This window comes from Trachymyrmex cornetzi, unplaced genomic scaffold (assembly GCF_001594075.2).
Source record: "Trachymyrmex cornetzi isolate Tcor2-1 unplaced genomic scaffold, Tcor1.1 scaffold441, whole genome shotgun sequence".
NCBI classification, from domain to species: Eukaryota; Metazoa; Arthropoda; class Insecta; order Hymenoptera; family Formicidae; genus Trachymyrmex; species Trachymyrmex cornetzi.
The window spans coordinates 367,268-383,981 of NW_017299190.1; the positions used below are offsets into that span (position 1 = coordinate 367,268).

Genomic DNA, 16,714 nt, shown 5'->3' on the forward strand with positions numbered 1-16,714 from the left:
AGAGAGAGAGAGAGAGAGAGAGAGAGATTGATATCGAATGGAAATCACTTTCTTATTTATATTCTTAACAGCGTTCGAATTCAAGTCTGATACTAGTGGCCATTTCGGGGAGGACCCTGTTTGCCTACAAATCGATTGCCTACAGTCTACAGCTTGATTTACAGGTTGACCTATCCAGCAAACGAGAAATTATTAAAAAATATTGAAAATTATTCATTAAAGTGATGTCGAATCAAGAGAGAGAGAGAGAGAGTTTTTGAATTTTTAAAATTTTTTTCTATCCGTAATTCGCTTGAATCAGTAATTATGGATTAGTAATTTACTTGTGGTATCTTACCTAATATTCAACTCAATGAACTAATTCGTTTGAATTTAATGCGCGGTACTGAAGAGTTGTCTAAAGCCTTGTGTCCACGATGCTAGAAATCGGTCCAAGATCTCGGACAGAGAAAAAATTAACAAATCACATTTGAACAATTTGATCACATGACCATTGCGATTGGTCAATTCTTTCTTCATCCGAGTTCTCGGACCGATTTCTAGCATCGTGGACACAAGGCTTAACATGGGAGATCCACCAACTGCTAGTCGGCAAATGATATCGTTGAAAAAACACGCACCGAAGTGATATACATAAGTCGTTCGTTTGTAAAGATCGAAACGTTTGAAAAATTCGTTTATATTATTATTAAATAAAGATTATATCTGCACTGTTAGAAATTGCATGAAATTTTTAAGTTACACAATTTGAACTTAATTTTATGACATTACATTAAATTTAATATATTTATAAGTGAAAAGTACATTTATGTACACGTACATGAAATTTAATGTACTTTTCATGAAAATTTATGAATTTTAATGTACTTTTCACAAAATTTTATAAAAAGTATATTAAATTTCATAAATTTAAAATATACAAATTCATTACATTTAAGTAACTACTGCAATTTAATTTTCAGTTAAATCATTCATTACTTTTAATTTCGTTCATAATCACGATTTACATGTACAGGAAGCTCGTGATTACATTTCTACCAGTGTAATATTAGCGCACGTCATCTTTCTATAGGCTCAGATAGCCTCTCTCATTGCATAATTTATAAAGAAATCTTTAGACAACAAATCAGAAAAGGCAGGGAAAAGTCTCTAACTGTAAATGTTTACACTTACCAAATTGTACAAAATTACTAACTTTTTGTGAAATAATATCATTATAAGTATATAGTATTAGCATTAGAAACATAATAAATATAAACAATTAATAATTTTTTACTTTTGTCAAAGTTAATTATTGTGAAAGAAACGATATGAAACATTGAAATGATTGTCGCTAAGGAATTGTTTCTGTATCGAAAGAAAAACATAATCGCGAGAACCAAAAGAGATCGAAAAGAAACGGAGATGAAACGTAGAAGCGAGACCGAATAGCATTATACTGGAGTATACGACCTTTACCACTTAATATATTGACAGCTTTGCTACTAAAGCCAATCAGGAGATTCAACGCACTAGAATACGCCCCCGATAAAACGATTGGTTGAAACCGAGTCTTAGGACGACGCCTCCATCGAACGTAGCAACGAAAGTGGGGGGAAGCGAACTCCGGGGGTGCTGGAGGTGGCTAGCATCGGGCTTCTCGTCGACTGACTGTGCGAACAGGCATTCCGACGCCATCCATGGTCAACGGTGGTGAGCAGTGAGTAAGGCCACCGTGGCCAAGCGTGTAGTTCTCCGGACACGTTTACAACGTTCTTCTCGTTCAATCGCAGCTTCGCTTAAAATTTGAAACCGGCTCCATGAAAACGCGTCTCATGATTTTTAAAGTGACAACAGAAATAGCCTTTAGTGCGGGCACAACGGTGCGCTACAACGTATGAGGGGACTGTTAGGACTAGGACCCGGAGTGACGTGACGGTGATAACTCTGGTCTCACACCATGTGCTTAACAGATTGAGCAGTGCAGTGACCCACCTCTCAATTGTTCTCCTAGTGATTGTTATCAAACACAACGCTTTGCGAGACGAGAGTCTCAATCACGGCAGCAAAATTGATCTGGACTTGCACCAACGAGCCGCCGGCCACTTTATGAGGTGAGTCCTCCAAGAAGTGGATCGGGCTTATTTGGGTGTATTAAAAAAGCGTGAAAAGTAAATTCTACATTATACATACACGTCTCTTACAAATTGCTTAAAAAGCTTGCCCACAACATCGAAATTTTTTTTAACAGGTCAGTAACAAGTCAAAGATTTCATACAAGGTGAATATCATGCAGATCAGGAGAATAATAAGTGTTAAGAGCAAGAGCAGCGATATCAAAGCGCAAAACCGGCCGGCCTATCTTACGAAACGTCAAGTTTTCCAGTACAACAATCATCAAATCTCAATAATCATTAATACTATACATATGCAATCATTTTCATCGAAGAGATCTTTATGTATCTTATATGTTAATTTATAATTTTGTATTTCTCAAAAATATATTTTCAATTCCAACTTTAATAACAATGACTTGAGCATATTGAGAGAATAAAGTATCTTTCTGAACATCCTAAAAAATAGAGAAGCGTTTATTAATTATAGAAAATATATTATCTTAAAAACAAGCAAAAATTAAAAATTATGTTTAACCAATCAATACAATATGTACTAGGCTCCAACGAATAAAATTCAAACAATCAATATATAAAAAGGCAAAGAAGCCACGCTTGATGGTCGTGCTATACAATATTTATATGTTTATCCTAAAATAGCAATAAAGCAAAAATACATACAGACGTTTCGACCTTTTTACATCAGGTCCTCTTTATTGTGATAAAACTTAACGCAAATTTTACATATCAAATCTTTTTAAGATCGCACTCATATCGAAATTCATATCGAATTTCTTTATCTCTATCGATTTATATTATATTAAGTGAACTATCAATAACTATTGATATAAGCTATGTTGATGGAATAAAAAATTTTTTTAATCCAAGCCACAGAAGGATGTAACATTTAGAGATGTCCAAGCGTAGCAATTTAGACTACAGGTTGATAATACATGGATGTACCTACGTTCTCCACAAGGGATTATAATAATTCAATTTGCGAAGAGTGGGAATTTCGATATGAGTGCGATCATAAGAAGATTTGGTATGTAAAATTTGCATTAAATTTTATCACGTTGAAGAGGACCTGATGTAAAAAGGTCGAAACGTCTGTATGTATTTTTGCTTTATTGCTATTTTAGGATAAACATATAAATATTGTATAGCACGAACATCAAGCGTGGCTTCTTTGCTTTTTTATATATATTGATTGATTTGAATTAAAAATTATATTGTTGGAGCTCTTAAAACGTATTCGTACAATCGAGAAATTTAATTTCTAAAATCAGGAATTATTAAATTAAATCACCAAATTGTCTTTAGAAACTACATGTATTTAGTAGAGTATTTATAAATAAATCATATAAGAATACAAATCTCGCAAATATAAAAAAACAAGTTTAAAGAAACCTAAATTCAAATTATTTATAATGGAACAATATATGCTAAAAACTCCGAATTAATTAAATTTTCGTTACAAATTGTTTCAAATACAACAAGTTACATACTGCACATTTTTAATAGTCACATTAAAATCAAATAAATAGAATTATAATCTGTCATTATTAATAAACATATAATTATTATTTTTAAAGATATGTTTTATAGCGTCAATACTATTAATTTAAAAAGTATCAAATAATATAAAATAAGTAAGTACTAGCATATCGCGGAATAGCACCACTTTGACGTTTTATTGAAAAGACCGGTCTCGCGCTATGATCCATGACTATGTCAATTTTATCACTGTGCTTGTCTTAACGTCTTGTATCTCCAAATATTGGGAGCTTTCTAATAAGCGACACTGTATAACACAGTGATCATTTCATTTTCTTTCAACATTTTGGCGAACAACAAGGATGTAATGATTCATCGTGTCATTTGTGTCTCTTGTTAAGCGGCGTCTGCAATAAGATTTTAAGGCGTAAAACTTGAACTTTAAGCTGTAAGCCGTAACATAACAATACCAAATAAATGTACGTATGTATATATATATATATATATATATATATATGTATGTATGTATCAAATAAATGTACGTATTTAGAAAAAGTTACAAATAACGAAAACAGCATTGAAAAAGTACTGGGAAAATAAAATTGAATATGACACACCTAGAGTAGTTTTTAAGGGGTAAAACATTAAAATTCAGTTTTAATATATTTTCTGATCAAAAATGATATTATTGATTGTTTGATGATAATAAAATGAAATTCTATTAGGCTTTTGTTTTATTATTTACAGTACATTGAGAGAAAAATGTACTAAATTTTAATAAATAATTATTTGAATAATACTAATATAACATTTATTTACGGAAAATAAATATATGTTTATATCTACTTGCCTAGATTAAGATTAAGTTTAAGAGTAAGATTAAATTAAAGTTTTAATCTATGCAAGTAAGATATTTTTTAATTAACGAATTAATTAAAAATCATCATGAAAAATAGAAGATTTCGGTAAGTGACATATAAGATATTTGTCACGATAAATTTGCTTTTAAATTCATAACTCAAAATAATTCGTAACATTTCTATAAGAAACAATTTGTGTTTCTCGATTGTAAGCAGAATCGAACTTTGCAATAACATCGAATTTATTATTTTTCATCACAGTGTGTTGTATTGAAATTTTTAATTATTTACAAATGAAACGCAAAGATTTGAAAAGTAAATAATATTGATTAAAATAGGCAGTAATTTGCTATACACGTCCTCGATGCGTCTTTCGGTGACCCATACCTAAACATTCAATTAGCACTTCCTAATCCCTCTCCCGTCGTTGTCAACAGCCATTACTTCCAGCATCTTTTCGATCTCAGTGAGTTACTCTCTTGCTCTTTATTTCTCTCTCTTTCTCTCTTTCTCTCAGAGAGAAGGGGGAGTATTCTCAAAGAGCACCCCAAATACCACGGAACGATGATGACGGGGTAGTTGTTCCACCCCTTGCAACTTCAACTAACCGACGTATCTATTAATCCGCCCTGAATGACACTCGAGGGTGGCACTCGCTCTCTCGTTGTCCCCTCTCCTATAGGGGGTGATCCTGACCCTACAAAATCGTAACTACTGCCCTTTCTCTCTCTTTTCCTGAGTCCTCCCCCGACCACTGCAGGTTTTTTTAACGTACACTCAAGGATATTCAGTACGATAATTGTGTTAGTTCGAGAAGTTAGAATTTGGAATAAGAAAAAGAGAAAGAAAGAAAATTGAGGAAGGAAGGCAAAGGAGTCGTTTGGAATACCCTTTGCCCCAGGGGTGACGTTTAGGGCGAAGAATGAAAAACTAAAGAGCGCGCAGAACGTGTCGAGATTGGTTAATGATTTTAATACGAAGAAAAAAAAAGATTAATTTGCTTACGAAAACGACTTATTATATACCGCGAGGAAAATCCACTCTCATCTAATTTGATCTCAATATATATAATAGGTGAATCTTAACTGTATCGTTATAAAGTCTCTGTTCTCGCACGAAGATTTTATGATGATAGAGTTGAGATCCACCGATCGTCGATTGACGTAATAGTGCTGTGAAAAAAGAAAGCAATGCCTGTTGATATAGTAATCATAGATGCAAGCCAGCAAAGTAGATAGTCTGCTATCTACTTTGCTGTCAGAGAGACAATACTTGTATAGCATATCTTATGCTAGCGAATTAATGTATCGTAGGATATGTTCATTTATTTTTACTTCTCAACCGACAATACGAAATTTTCGATCACTGTCTATAATTTGGAGCATTGAGGTCTACAACAGATTTTTTTATTGTTTCGGACTATATAAAAATCTGAAAAATTCTTGTGTGCTTGTAAATCTTTAACAAGTTTTTACCATAATAAAAGCCGGATTGCATTTACTTACTTCTTATAAATTTAAATGTAAGAATTCTGAAAAAAAAAACGTATTGATTAAAAATTCATAACCTTTATATATGAATGAACAAAAAAAAATTCCTTTTAGGCTACAATACTTGAGAATATGTACGTCAGAAAAAAAAAACAATAATATGTCCAAAAAGTGATGATTTCAAAAAGTTGAATTATTTGTTTAAAAATAAAAACTTTTATGAATAAAAAATAAAGTTTTTCGCAAAAAAATAATAACATTATTTACAACGATTTAATATTATTAAACTCCTTTTATTTTTATCAAAATGTGTAAAAGAATTTCAAAAGAATATTATATAGCACAATCTGCATAATAGTGTGTACGATGACTTCTTCTTACAGATTTTCCATATAAGCCACGCTTACATAATTTTTCTGTTATCTAACAAATGACAAAATGAACGTCTTTTGTCTTATCTCTCATTTTTCAAGTCTTTGTGGAATTTCTTCTTTAACCATTCGTTACGGTGATCCTCTGCGCTACAGAATGTCTCCACTGAACAAGACGCCGCGTCAAAAATGTACCCGCGGAATTTTAGGGCCTCACCATAAGGCTGTAACTAAATGGTGAAACTTGAGTGATACGTAAGTCAACGCACAATGTTTTGGTCAACCTATAACTACGACTTATGTTCCACGATTCAGTTACAGTCATCTTCGTACAGTCATCTTCGTAGACCCTTAAAAGTTCAGATTACATCTTATACCTGCACAACGCCACTTTGGCTGTATTAGCAGAGAAAACTGATCAGTGATCGCTCTGTAATTCTTTAATATGATTAATTGCAAGGTTGATAAAAAAACATGTTTTAAATGTGTTTTAAACAGTTTAAAATATGCTTAATTGATGTTTTTAATATGTTTTAAATATGTTTTTTATAATACTGTGTTTAGAGCATATTTGAAAGTATTAAAAATATGTTTAAGAAGAAACACAATATGTTTTATTCTTTAAAAAAAGCATTAATCTTTACTAACTCTGATTAATTGGTTTTTACCTTTAGTTCTTCGCTAGGAATCGATCATATCAAAAAATCACTGCTTATTGATCAATTTTCTCTGTTCAATATAGCTAACGTTTTATGGAAGAAAAAAAAGTTTTGCGATATATCGCCCGTCGTAGCAAAAGAGTTAATTTCAAGTATTTTGTGAATCACATCTGATATATTTCCGTAAATGTTAATTTTGCAATAATAGTGAAAAAAAATGTAAAACACTGAACAAATTATTTTAAAAATAAAATCTTCATATATATATTCATTAAACTTAGCGTCAAAGAGATTAGTAAGAGATACAAAAAACCAATTTTTTTATTTGCACAAAATACGCGATCTGCAATATACGTAAAGGTACCAGGCACTTCTATTCATCCTTACAATGAAATAAACAGCTGGACACTGCGTCCTTGACCAAGTTCTTTTAGGAGGCGGTACCGATCCTCGAGGCAATTCCTACCTTAAAAGTCTACATTATCAGTCGTTAAAAAAAGGTTACATAAGCTTTAACATAAATATGTTTTTTATCTATTAATTTATATAATTTGTATTATTTTATAAATTTAATAATATTAATTATATTTTATTATAGATTCTATTAACATAATGAAAATAGCTTCAAAGAAACACAAAATATATTTTTACCTGAATATGGAAATTATACAAATAAATCGTTAATAAAGTTATTATTATTAAAATATTTATAAAAAGAATGTCAATAATATAGTAGTAATAGCAACATTAGTAATAGTAATATTAATGATAATTTTTAGTACATAATTTTTGTTGCAACACATTATTTATAATAATAATTTATGTTATTTCAAAAAAGGTTCGCATCCATCGATATAAAAACATCATCATATATTATCGTCATTTTATATATATGGATTTTTAAAGAAATACTACAAAAATTTGCACTATCAAAAATTTATGCTGTGTTTTATATTAAATACTATTAGAGATGATAATCTCTATAATGAAATTATCACATGTATTAATAATTACAAGAGTTATATGCTTAAATTATTTCAAATCATTTCTATCTTCAAAAATTGAGATGTTTAAAAGAGTGTGTTTAAATATTTAAGTATATTCAAAGACGTTAAGTTTGTTTAATGTTTGGTTGTATTAAAAACGTGTGAATAAGCAAAAAAAATTACGAATATTAAATAAATTGTAACGAATCGGATTAATTTGTCTTCATTGATAAAAAGTGATGAAAACAAATTTCATCATTAAGTTTTATTATAAAAATTTTATCTTCATAACACATACAACACTTGGGTTTTATATAATCAAATAATACACAAACATGGTATTTCTTATTGCAAAACAAAAAAATCAAGAAAATAAAATTACCCAATTCGCTTCGAAATTGAGAACGATCCAATTCGCCATTTATTAGATCAATTTAGCAAACTAGATATCCTAGATAAAAATCATTATAATATGCACAAGTTTTAACATATCTTTATTACAAAATCATAAAATTAAGATTGTGAATTTATATTGATTACAATATTTTTTTTGTAAACTTACGATCTCTGCGTCTGTATCATCAACTGACACTGAATTTATACACGCAATACAAATCTATTATCTATTGTTTCCAACACAGAGGAAACATACGGAAGTAACATGATAAAACAACTCATTTAAAACAAAAATGAAAAAACTAACGACAACTGTCTTGAAACTTATATTAACTTGATTCGCCTCGATTTATTCTATCAGAAAGATCATTTTTGGAAATATTAAAAAGAAATATAAAAGAGAAAAACAGAGAATTAAGCAGCAAAAGAGAGAAAAAAGGAAAATTAATGATAATTTTAATAATTTCTTAATTCGGCGCAGTTTAAATAACTACAAAATATGATATATATATGTATGTACGTACATATATAGTATATATATATATATATAATTCACTTTAAATTATTTAGGCATTAAAAGTTCTAACTTCGACCGTTATAGGCTTGAATTTGCTTACTTAGGCTGCATTCCAAAATTCACTGCCAGTGCTAAAAATCTATAATACACGTAACGTAAACTATAGATTTTCAGCACTGGCAGTAAATTTTGGAACATAGTCGCATAATGTTTAATTTTAATAATTTCTTACTTTTCACTCCGGTATTTTCATCTTCCCAAAGGTCTCACATATCTCAGAGTGATCGAATTAATAGGGGTCCCTAAAGCCGGGAGCACAGAAAAACGTAAGGCCGTAAGGCGTAATCAGTAAGGAAATCGTACCATTGGATTCGCTACTGGCCTTACGGTCTCTACTGTGATTGGCCAATTCACTTACTGCTTGCGTGCTACGGCCTTACGTTCTTGTATGTGTCATGGGCTTAACCGAAAGACGTCTTTAATTACAGAGCCGGCGGCAACATGTGCGACGGCGCCTTCACAGAAACCTTGCGTAGTATGCAAGGGATGACGGGTACGTCGCCACCGGGTAGTGCCGGTGTCGGTCACATGGGGGTCGGCCTCATGGGGGGGAGTAGTCCGCTCGGCTCGGCAGGCAAGAAGGTGCCGGTGGAACACATCAAACGGCCAATGAACGCCTTCATGGTGTGGTCACGACTACAACGACGGAAGATTGCACAAGAGAACCCGAAAATGCACAACAGTGAAATCTCTAAGCGGCTAGGTACGAACAACTGATTTCTTAGTATTTTTATTACAAATAATTCTACACTTTAAAAAACATTGTTCAATTTCTCTGGTTTCTTGGAGAAATTGGACCTTGAAGTTTCTCCGAATGCTTATAAGAGAACTTGTTCTTTAATTGGCCTTCGGCTCCGTGAATGAAGCTATATTGGCCAGTAATAAATCGTCAACTAACTTTTAAGTCTTATTACACGTATATTTTAATCAAATTTGTCTTAATCAGGGGAAACCTAATCGGTGTAAAGCTCTGTGTCAGACCAAAGAGAATCAGTCCTTTTCGGCCAAGCGATCTTTCGAGACTGCTATCTGTGCTTCATATAAGCAGGATTTTTAAGCTACACTCCATCTATGAGTAAGAGTCTCAATTGTGTCTTGGATTAAGAAACATCTGTGTCCACGGTGCTGGAACTTAGTCCGAATTCTCGGACCGAGAAATATGTAGCCAATCAACTTGCCGTTTTTCCGTAAAAACCACATTTTGATTGGCTAGACATTTTGATTGGCTAGACATTTCTAGATCCAAGAATTTAGAGAGAGTTCTAGCATCGACACAGTGCTTAACATACAATTGAGAATTTTATTCATAGATGGAGCGTAGCTTAAATGCAGGAAAAATTTTGCATATGCAGGCGCGGATGGCGGTTTCGAGAGATCGTTCGGCCGAAAAGGACGCGTTTTCTTTGGTTTGAATGTTGCATATATTTTTGGAAAGTAAGGTCAATTTTGATCGAGCATTCACTCGTACTATTTTGTTTTCCTCTGTTATATTGCTTTCATTACTATGCTAGACTTTGTGGTCAGACGGTGAAATGACGAAGGGTACCAACTAAAAGAATACAAATATCAATACGCGAAGCGTAGATGGGACTACCAATTTGTGGATCGAACTCGGGTCCACAGATTGGCAGTCCGCGGATCGAACCACTAGACATTTCTCTTACAAGGGAAAGCTCAAATATGGTCTTCCCCAATTTCAATGAAATTTAGCAGAATCATAGAATACGTTCCTCTGAACATATTGTAATTATATTCTTATTTTGGCGTGGATGGTTAATCGTTTCCGAGATATTTCAACAAATGTATTGAAAAGGTATCGAATATTATATAAAAAACAGATACGGAATAAATGCAAATTAGCCAAGTATATTTCACAAAGCAATACAAATAAGACAGTTTATCTTATGAGTAATTGCATTTATTTTGTATCTATTTTTTCTTAAAAGGAATGTAATATTCGATACCTTTTTTATGCACTTGGCATATAGTTTTTCTTTCTTAAATAGGTTTTTTGTAAAAATTTCATTGCTTTTTGCAAATTTTTGAAAACAATAATATAGAATTTAAATTTTCTAAAAATAAAAAATAATAATAATAATTTATATTTATTGATATATTAGATTAATAATATATAAAAATAAAAAATAAAAATTAACTGCTCTCTCCCTTCCATCCTTTCTTGCTTTTTTTCATCTTTCGTGCTCTTTCGCCTTCTCCTGCTCTCTCTTGCCTACAATTTCTCTCGCTTTTTCGCATTTTCTCCTAGTCTCACTTTTTCTCTTTTATACTCTCGTTCTCCCATAATCTCTCTCCCCTCCTCTCTCTCTCTCTCTCTCTTTCTCTCTCTCTAAGAATTCTTGAGAATTAAAATTGGAATGCTATAACTTCACATGTTCATTAAAATCGCCGTTTTTAAGATGTTGATAATTTAAAATATATTTATATCTCATAATTATAATACACTAAACACAGTACAGTAAATCTCTGTATAATTCAGCTCGTATTATGCGGATTTATATAACACGAGACGTACCTCTCGCGTTTAAACAGAAGTTTAGATACTGTATTTAATATAAAATACGAAATATAAATATATTTTGAATTATTAGAATTTTCTAAAAGTAAAAGAATTCATTTTTTTACAAGGTAAACAGAATTTTTTAGAATACAATATATCATTTTGCAAAAAATTAATTCCAACGAAATACGAGTCCCTAAGTATAAGAACATGTTCATACTTTGACGCAAAAGCAGAAAGCGGAAAAGCGGAAGCCAATCAAAACTCACGCAGGTAATAAGCGGTACATTCCGCTTTTCTGTTTCTATTACCAGCGCGAGTTCTGATTGGCTCCCGCTTTTCCACTAAGGGCGCATTTACACCTTGATGGAAAAATAGGAAGCGGAAAAGCAACAGCCAATCAGAACTTGCGCTGGTAGTCGACAAGAGAGTTCGGCTTTTTGTACTTCTTACTACCAACGCGAGTTCTGATTGGCCACTGTTTTTCCGTTTTCTGCTTTTCAAGATGCAAACACGCCATAAGGTCGGAATCAGACTATACGCATTGAAGAATGAGATTGAAGATTGAAAGATTGATGTTTGACCAATCAGAACAAAAAGATCCAAAATTTCTTTGTCCTCATTGGTGAAATTTCAATCTTTAATCTTTAATCTCAGTCTTCAATGCATAGTCTGATTCCAGCCTAAAGCCTTGTGTCCACGATGCTAGAAATCGGTCCGAGACCTCGGATGAAGAAAGAATTGACCAATCGCAATGGTCATGTGATCAAATTGTTCAAATGTGATTTGTTAATTTTTTCTCTGTCCGAAATCTTGGACCGATTTCTAGCATCGTGGACACAAGGCTTTAAAAGCGAGGTAACCACTTAATATAATCTTGGGAGTCCTCGAAATCATTATAAAATTCATATGAAATCTCTATGTATAATTCGATAATTACATATGCAACCCCTCCACGAGAAATTATTGTATAATATTAAAATTAATTAAATGAAATCGTATATTTTATCAAATTACTTTATATGTAGTGAAAAAAATTATTTGTAATCAAATGAAATCATGTAATCTGCGGGACAATATTTCAGCTAGTGGTTACCCCCTCGGCCCTAAGACATATTTCATTCGCGACTTTTTAGAAAAAAAATCTTTAACGTAACGAGAATTATTCATTGCACAATCAGGACTATCATTCTGTCACGACATATTATTTCTCATCGTTTTCCTTTATGAACGACTTCGTGCACAACACACATCCGCGTGATTTAGCGTCGACGGAGATATTCCGTCTAGTATTTCCGTTAAATACCCCAGTCGACAAAGAACCTTCCGCAACTCCCTCGAACTCCTTTATCCGTCATTTTCTTCCTCGCCTCGCACCGTCTATCCCCCATTTTTCGTTTCCCCGGCGACGTCGAATAAGGGAAGCGTCTCCTTCTCCTCCACCTCCTTCTCCTCTTCCTCCTCCATCTTCTCCTCTTTCTCCTCCTTCTCAGTAAAAATGATGCGCACGCTCGAACCTTCGTTGTACCATCCCCTTTTCTATTTTCCAACCCTCTGCTTTCCCCCTTCCCAAGCCATCCTTATTCTCCCATACTTCTTCCTCCACATTTCCTTTTATGTGTCGACGCGACACTTTCCCGTCGCTCTTTCGCCGCCAAGCATATTTTTGGATGATACACATCCACTTCGTTGCGGCACTCACAGAGTTTGTCCCTTTCCTCCCACTGTGCACTGTTGCGAAATTCCCACGCAAGGCGACAAAAAGCTCCATTCTCGATTCGATGATTGGAATTTAACGGGCAAGCACGTCGCGTTTCACTTTTTTTCTGACACCACAAAGGTATCCGGAAGAATATACCTTATTTTTTACTACTTGTGTGAATACTCTGACTAGCCACAGAAATTCTCGAAAAATAGCGAAGGATATATTTTAATATAATGAAATAAGAACAATGTAGATACTTGGAAGATTTTTCAAGGATATTGAATATTGGATATTGAATATTGAATATTGGACACGAAAGTAATAATTTTTTAAATGCTAAATTATTAAAGCTTTTTCCAATCTGTTGATTTATCGGTTCTTGAGATTGCAAATCTTTAAATGTTTGGATTTTTTGGAAGTCCTGTGACTTCATAAAAGAATGTTAAATTTTTTGGTTTAAATAGCATTTAAAATTAACATCTATTTAATTGTTTTATGCTAAATAATTCCAAAATGAGTGACAGAATTCCAATCAAATGCTCTTCTCGTCAAGATAAATACTTCGCAAGTGATTGAAATAATTTCAGCCCAAAAATGCGATAAAAACAACATCCGATTTTATTACATCAATTAGTAAATGGCGATCCACACGTTATCTTCCAAGTCAGCAATTTACCACGTTTCACGACACCCAGAGGATGTTAGGGATGGATCCTAAAGGGAGTAGTCGTAGCGCAAGAGAGGAAGAGAGAGTGGTTCTTTAAAGTGAGTGCCCTGAAACGCTTAGAGCTAATCTAGTTATTGGACCTCGCTGTAACGTTCCTGTTGTACAAGTTGCTCATCCGAACATTGTCCCCTTTCCCTTTCGTCTTCGAGACTCCTCTGGAGTAAATGGTTCAAGCCTTTCGAGAATAATAGCAATTCTGTTTAAGATACACAAATCAAAATAAAAAGATGGTATAAACGATCAATCAATGGCGCTAAATAAAAAATTGATAAAATTATTTTAAAGAAAGACCTAAGTATAACATAAGTTACTTTTCACAACATACTATTGAAATAAATAACAAAGGCGATTATTGATAAAGATATTAATGATTTTAACGACTATAAGAAATTATTGTAAATTATTAATCCTGATACTTTTATAAGAGAATTTTGAAGCTCTTGCCACAACAACTGCAATAAGATTCTATCTCAGTTTTATCCCAATCCTCCCCTAAACTGCCTCTGATATTGCGCTGTAAAAACGCATGCATGCGATGCAAACACCCTCGAGAAAGAAAAATTCACAAAGAGGGCGAAACGAAAGAGAAGTAGAGTATATAAACACACGAGAGAGAACGGTGAGGTGATGTGGAGAGGGGATGTGGAGAAGAAGAGACTCGGGAGAAGCTTTCATCGTAATGAAGTATTTCTACCGCTTGCCGAAGCCTTCAAGAGGAGGCACTAGCTTCTTTCGAGCGCGTTAAAGAAACGACTTGTCAGTTTTGCAATCCTCTCCGAAACAGAGGAGATCCTGCCTGTTCTACGGTGCTTGAGATTAATCCGGTTTAACTGTTTCGCTAACATCATCTCTTGAATCCGTGACATTATCCATGATATTCATCTTGAATAGTAATTACGATCCTCGCTCGAAAAAGCAAATCATAGCATTCCTTGAAATTAGTTCCGTGTTACATTAAAACTAAAAAAAAAAATAGAAAGGTTCACTCTTCGTATGTTAACGAAACTGAGTATTGAAGCTTAAATCTGACGATATTTGAAGTTCAATTATGTTTATCATGTATGACGTATTTGGATTCTATTTTCTATCGTCCATATTACATAATCTTATAATTTAATTTATAGCGATATCTATTATGATGCTCAAACATGAGTTGCCGACGGCCTCGCTTTTCAAAGACGCAAGGATCAAAGGAACAGTTATATGTTATCATAATCGATCAAACTCGTTAACCGCATAATTTTCAACTGATAAAAACAGATCTGATCACATGTAAGTAAGTTTCATACTTTCAAGATTTGTGAAAAGGAAAATCGCGAAAAACCCCGTCATTGCATTTCACCTATAGAATCGCAAGTATAATGACTTTCATTGTCATATATTATTACATATACATATAGATATACGTAATATATACATAGCACAAAACACATCGACGTTCCCCTTCACACGGTCGTGTGCGCGTGATTAAAAATGATCGTCCCTGAGCGAGTTTAAAGCTCCCGCTCTCTTAAAAGCTTTCCATCACTACTTTGAACCACCCACTGGCTCTTTCTGTCACAAAGACGGAATTCTCCGCTCCACTTCGAGACTTATACGCAAAATCTGTTTCCTATGAGAATTCTGCGACAAACTTCACACGAAAAGGGTTGGAAAAGATTAAGGAGAAACAGGAGTGCAGTCGAAAACTCTAGAGTTTCGTTTATATGTATACACTTAAGATTTCAAGACACCGCTAGTTATGAGCGATTAAAGGAAAGGAGTTTTGAGTTATTCCATGTTCATATTCATCATATCACGTCATATACTTTATTGCAATGCATAAAATTTATACATAACAAATGGCAAGACATCAGCAGAACTGAATTTTGAGTTATTCCATGTTCATATTCATCATATCACATCATATACTTTATTGCAATGCATAAAATTTATACATAACAAATGGCAAGACATCAGCAGAACTGCTGTTACAAGTCTGTTACAATATTGTGTATTTCATTAATGACAAGCGTTCTAATAACATTACGGATATGTCCATCCATGATTTACATGTAAGTAATTAAAAAAAATTTTCTTTATTTGTGAGGTTTCCTATTTTTAATTGTAAAATATTAACATCATTGTATTATTTTCATTATTTCAGTAAATTTGAAAACTTAATGGATATCACAGTGGCATAGCGAGAAAAATGTTTCGGGAGAGGCTGTAGAAATCAGTTTTTTTTTATATTCTTTTTTATATTAGTGACCCATTTAGTAAGCATAAACAAAAAAAATTTCGTTTAAAATAAAATAAATACAATAATGAAGAAGTTATGATAATTTATATATATATATGTTGTAATGTCGCGTCAGACGTTTCGTTGACGCTGCATATAAATTGTCATAATTTTTTTACTATTACATTTAAAGATCTAAAACTTTCCAGAAAACTTCTTCAAATACATATTCAACTATAATGTAGCATTAATGAAAATTTTTAATTTGAAAATTCATAACACAACTTTAACGTTTGAAAAAGAATTCACTAAACTCGGACAAAATATTATTAAAAATCCGCCATTTTGTTGTAAAGTAAATCGAAAATTTCGGAATAGCTCTACAAGTCGCAGAATATGTCGAAGATTATTGTGTAAAAATTTGAATAATAAATATTAATATCCGGCTGAGATTTCGCGAGTTGGAGTGCTGTTCTCCCAACGCCACTTTTTGCGGTTGTACTAACAGCAACATTTTTCTTCCATGTAATTTATCGAATTTTTGTTTACGTGCCAAATACAAAGGAAAATCAACAAATACATTTTTAATACATAATAAACGATATTTTTGCTAA

General features: G+C 32.8%; 1 protein-coding gene across 1 annotated transcript in view; it reads left to right on the forward strand.

Annotated features, from left to right (window-relative positions):
* The first annotated feature begins 1,679 nt into the window (after window positions 1–1,679).
* The window catches only part of LOC108764627 (transcription factor Sox-21-B), a 44,308-nt gene continuing 29,273 nt past the window's right edge, over window positions 1,680–16,714 (forward strand). Inside the window, exons 1-3 of the mRNA XM_018512950.1 lie at window positions 1,680–1,699; window positions 1,953–2,093; window positions 9,358–9,632. Of these exons, the coding sequence (XP_018368452.1) occupies window positions 1,680–1,699; window positions 1,953–2,093; window positions 9,358–9,632 (436 nt within the window). The remainder of the gene's footprint in view (window positions 1,700–1,952; window positions 2,094–9,357; window positions 9,633–16,714) is intronic.